The sequence below is a fragment of the Malurus melanocephalus genome, unplaced genomic scaffold, assembly GCF_030028575.1.
Source record: "Malurus melanocephalus ecotype Western Australia unplaced genomic scaffold, MMel_1.1 scaffold_730, whole genome shotgun sequence".
Lineage (NCBI taxonomy): Eukaryota > Metazoa > Chordata > Aves > Passeriformes > Maluridae > Malurus > Malurus melanocephalus.
Window position 1 is genome coordinate 178,716 of NW_026623962.1, and position 5,327 is coordinate 184,042.

General features: G+C 51.7%; 1 protein-coding gene across 4 annotated transcripts in view; it reads right to left on the reverse strand.

Annotated features, from left to right (window-relative positions):
• Positions 1-5,327, reverse strand: part of ARHGAP26 (Rho GTPase activating protein 26) — a 104,033-nt gene that overhangs the window by 40,415 nt on the left and 58,291 nt on the right. For all 4 annotated transcript variants that reach the window (XM_057384655.1, XM_057384656.1, XM_057384657.1 and 1 more), the window contains exons 13-16: positions 5,215-5,280; positions 4,466-4,540; positions 1,148-1,235; positions 79-137 (exon numbers count right to left, since the gene is read on the reverse strand). In XM_057384655.1, coding sequence (XP_057240638.1) covers positions 79-137; positions 1,148-1,235; positions 4,466-4,540; positions 5,215-5,280 — 288 coding nt within the window. The remainder of the gene's footprint in view (positions 1-78; positions 138-1,147; positions 1,236-4,465; positions 4,541-5,214; positions 5,281-5,327) is intronic.

Sequence of the window (5,327 nt, forward strand, 5' to 3'; positions counted from 1 at the left end):
CAGCAGGACAGGGGATGGCAGCCACTGGCAATCACAGCTCCTCTYGGGGAGCGGGGCCACAAACATCCACAAACTCACTGGCTGCTTTGATGAAGCTCCTTTGAAACTGGTACATCATGAGGGGCCCTGGGAGCATTCTGGAAGATAAAAAGGAAACAGGCACAAAACACATCTGAGGAACGCAATCCGCACAAAGAAAGCTCTGCCCCAAACTCAGCTCCATTTTGAAAAGTGCAGAATTAAGCAACAACAACTCTAATTAATTCCCTTCAACAGAAGGAATGAGATCTATGCGAGGACCTTTGATTTATTCATCGCTAAATTAAWCTTTAATTTTAGCATTCCTTCAGTAACACAGCTTCAGTGCATCACTGAGCCCCTAATTTCCAAGTGAGTTTGAAAATAAATTAAAAAGATAAACAAGCCTACTTGTAAAACTTTCCCAATCCCCACTGCCATGGTCTCCTCCCACCAGAGGGACACACTGGTGCTGCCCACATTCCTCTCTGCTTTGCCAACAAGTTCAAACTCCAGAGCAAAGGTTGCCAATCATGCAAAACTTGGTGATTTTCTAGGCTGAGATCCACCAAGCTAATTACACTTATCACCCTAATTGGATTTAGGCTCTCTCTTGTGTTCCCTCGCTCCCCAGCACACAACAGTGACTGAGAGCAGGGAGCTGTGGTCACAACAGGTAGAGGCACGCTGTGCTAATGAGATGCTGCTGGCTGCCAACACCCAGTCCTGTTGGGAAGATCCCCAGGGTGATACCGGATCTCCTGACACACAGAAATCAKAACTACAACAAAGCTCCAGCTCTGGAAAAGCCCCTGCCCTTACAGAGCACTGCCCTCCCCTTCTGCCACGGGCTCAGGAGGTGAAAGTCCACCAGGAGAAGCTCAGGGAAAAGCTGAAATCAAGGCAGGGAATGCAAGAACGAATTTTTTTTTAATGCTGTTTGTATAACATGTGCATCTGTCAGAGCTGAGTGTGTTGATCCTACTCAAACATGCTGGAGAAACCAGAATAAATTCCCTAAGAGCAGTTTCTGCCCAGTTTCTATCCAAGTGCTGTTGTTTAGGGTATGCAGTAACAGGCAGTAGCACCCCAGACCCCTCCTGAAGCCAGGTGAGGCTTTTCTCCTTACCTCAGGTACGTTTTCAGTGCACTAGTAATGGTCTTGATCTCCCACTCTGCACAGATCTCTGTGTCTGTCTCTGTGGCTGTTTTGGGATCTATGGGAAAAGCCAAAAAAGCAATAACTGAAGGAAACTGAAGACAATTGGAGCTAATGGCAGCTCAGCTGTGTGGGGACACCAGCATGGGGTTCATCACCCAGGACAGGCCAAAATCATTGGCATGGGAAAGGGAAGGAAAAGGGAAGGAAAACGGAAGGAAAAGGGAAGGAAAAGGGAAGGAAAAGGGAATCCTCCATACCCAGCAGGGCAGGGGCAGCGTGGCTTGGAAGAGTGAACACATCAGAAATGTATATTCACACAAAGATCATGTGTGTCTCAGCAATCACAAAAAAGATCTCCATCTTCCTGAGTCAATGCCCAGGAAACTTCCTACAGCACTGCCTTGACAAGGAGAGAATTTTAATGAAGCCAAGATAAGCTTGGCATAGTAAAAAAACCAACAAAACCCCCCAGAAGTTCTGTCTTTTTTAAAAAAAACAACCCTTTTTAAGCAAAGTAGAGCAAATAACTCCAGAGCGTGTGTCTCTACAGTCTCACGCAGCAGTTTCTGGGCAGGATCATGGAACACGAGGTGAAATTCCACAGTCGGTCCCATGAAAAGGCTCAGAGCAGTTAATCAGCTCCCCTTGACCTTCACATTTATGAAGCTGCCAAAAGCAGCCGCCCTGGGCTCCATCTGCCTGCCCAGGCAGCAGCACAGCAGCCCTGCCCCACAAGGACACAGTTCCACAGGAACCAGGGGGGAATCAGGGCTGGGAAAGCACCCACAGCCCACAGCCAGCACCAGCCTGGGGCTGCCTTCTGCTGCCAATCCCTGACCTGATGCCTCATAAACTTCTACAGAGTGAAGGGAACAACGTGAGGGAGCACCTCATCCATCAGCCAGCTGTGATTGTCATGGAGAGCATGATGACAAAGCAGCCTCAGGGATGATCCATCCCAGCAGMGAGGGGCTGGAGGGAGYCCCACTCCCAGCCCTTATGGCCCAYGTGGTCAAGGAGAGCAGAGGAGATGCTGGAACTCATCTCCTGCAGAGCTCAGACCTCCACAGGGCCACAATAAACCCTCTCTTGGGAGCTCCCAGCGATGAAAGCTGGGTTATCTGCTGGGGTTTGTCCTCACTGTGATGGCACATGGTGCCAGTGAATGCTGGGGAGATGATCTGCCCCTGGGAACATCCCCACACTGCTTCACCCCATCCAGACCCCAACAAGATCTGCCCTGAAACCCTGGAAAGGTCTGGGGCTGCCCCGAGCCTGCTGCTGCCCCACACTGACCTCCACAGGGACACCTCGTGCCACAGCCCCTCCCGGCAGTGTCACCAACACCAGCCCAGGGAAACGCGATCTTTTTGCCATTTAAACTGTATGTCAGGCAGGAACACTGCCCACATTCATTTCTAAATATAAGGGAAACCTGACAGTGTAAGCACAATTTGGCTCCTCCATTGACGAGGAGCCCCGAGGGCAGCAGGAACAGATGGGTTTGACAAGGGACAYGTTTCCGTGTGACTCTGACTTCACAGACAGCCCAAACACCGGCAGTGGTGAAGATTTAATCCCCCACGATTTGAAGAAATGCTGGAGTCATGGGTTTGCAAAGCATCCCAGCGATTGCCACCATGGGGGATTCCCAAAGGGGTCCTGACTCCTCTCCAAAGGTTTTCCAGYGAGGACACGCCGGGACAAAGGAGCAGCAGCAGCGATTTATCACACCTTACGAGACACGAGGGGGACAGCTGAGTGGCTTCAGTGGTGAGGAGATAATGGATGCTGGATGGTGGCCAGCACTGGATCCCTCCCAGCCCTGCAGAGCTCCTCACCAGGCGAGCTGTGCCATCTGTCACAGCCCCGGGACCCACACCAGGACCCACAGGAGAGAGAACGGGATCCTGGCCCTGCTACCCGTGGGATGAGGTGACGAGCATCACTATGTAGCTGCCAGGACCTCCCTGGCCACCAGCCCAGGCTGTTTGTACCAGCAATGCTCCTCAAACGATGCTCTCCCTGTGCCCACCGTGTGCCACGGGACAGACCTGGCACCACAGGGCACCTCCACGTGTCCYCAGCCCGTGCCAAACTTCTCAAATAGCAGGGTCAGCCACCAGCTCTCGTGACTGCAGTGAACTTTCCAAATGGCAGAGCCAAGAGGTGCCTGCACCCCGATTTAGAGACGTGCCCTTCTGCTCCAGCCACCCGGATTATCCATTCACCATAGGTCAAAACTGACAGCTCTAACAGCACCATGGGCTTTGCTCAGGGAGCACCTGAAAGATGGGAAAAGAAGGGATTGGAAAAGTGAAAGGAAAAGATGTTGAAACACAAGGGATGAAAACTTTCTGCAAGGAGAAATATGCAGAGAAAGGAGAACTGGAATTTTGTGACAGCAAGGAATAGTCAGTCATGGAGCAAAGGAAAGAAAAGTGAAGGGAAAGAAAAGTGAAAGGAAAGAAGATGACCAGGAATGCCACTCATTTCCACCAAGGAGTAACAAACACATTCAATAGGGCACTAACAAATTAGGGAGAATTTGTTTCCCTACAGCTATTTCATCCGTGGTTTTGCCAAGYCTGAGCAGCACAGACAGGACTGGAAAAGGGCAGCTGCCCTGCTCCAGCCCAGCTCCAGCCCAGCTCTGTTCTCTGTCCCTCTGTGGCTCAGGCATGTCTGGACAGACGGACAGACTGGCCCAGGGCTGCAGCTGAGGGATGGAAATGCTGCCTCCGAGGTCAGGGCTGAAATGGTTCTGTCCCACACWGCCAGAGCCAAACTCTGCTGTGGCAAGACCCAGCAGCTTGTGGTGCTCTATGGAGCATCCAGAACTGCAGGATTCAGTGCCTCAGTGATGTGTAAAACACATGCTGGCAAACTCTGGGCAAGACTGTGATAGACAGGCACGAGAAAGTCTGTGGGGAAAGCAAGAACAGCCACAGGCAGCATGCAACATCCAGGAGAAAATAATTTCAAAGGGTGCTCAGAACAAGGGGGCAGGTAGGAGATGAAAAGCCAAAGCTTTCAGCTATCTCTTTGAAGATTTTGGTTTGCATTTGGGAAGGCTGCCAGAGCTCGAAGCGTGTGTGAGCAGGACACAGAGACCTGCTGGAGCAAAGTCCTGCACTATCCCACCTTAAGACAGCTCCCAGGCTCAGTCAGCACGTCCTAAGGGCACAGTCACACCATCAGGGACCCCAAGAGCCTCTGCTCCTGCTTGGCAAGGCTTCAAAGCAGCACAGTCTGCTCATCTTTAACAAAAYCCCAGACACTCACCCATTAATATACTCAGCAGCTTCTGCACTCTGGAGTTCACCCCCACGATGCGGTAGAGCCCCTGCTCGTTGATCCCTGGGGAGAACAAGGAGCTGATCAGTGAAGGTCACAAGTGCTGCTAAAATTCCCTTCACTTCTTCGGCTTCTTGAATAGCAAAGCCAATGAAACCTTCTCAGCAATTAAACACAAAGCTACAGGAGATGGTGACATTTGGGGTTSACAGCAAGGTTTTCACATGTCCTTTAGAAGGGTTACCCTCAGTTAGCTCAGGAGCAAGGATCTAAGGGCACTTTTCCTCCTTCCCACAGCCATGGTGACCCCACTCAGGCTCTGCACTTAACAACAATTTGGGAAAATTTCACTGTGTCAAATTCTTCAGGTTCAGGTCTGAGCCTCTCGCATTTCACTTCCCCCTGAGGGGCTGGGAGAACCCCACCCGTGTACAAGAGATTCACAAGAGGTTCCCACATGAGAGGAGGTGCTTGGCAGCATTCCTGCAGGAAGAATGCTGGAGTGAACCCTTCTTTTTGAGGGTCCTGTCCCTCTGTTGCCCACCCAGGGCATTATCTCTAACCYTGCCYCRYRTTTGTGKGTCCCTGCTGKSYTGGCCATRGGGCAAACACTTCTGGGCAGTGGCRCTGGCCCCAGCACGTTCTGGGTCCATCTGGTGTGGGTCCGAGGGTTTATGAATCATTGTGTCCATGGAAAGGGCAGGAAACAACTGCTCCTCTGCCAAGAGCTGCCCTACCTCGTGTTTCCACAGCGTGGATGCACTTCTTGATGATGCTGAAGCCGATGCTGTCCAGCTGGGCAGCTGCAGGGAGGGAGGAGAGCAGTGGTCAGCAGTGGGCACAGCAGTGG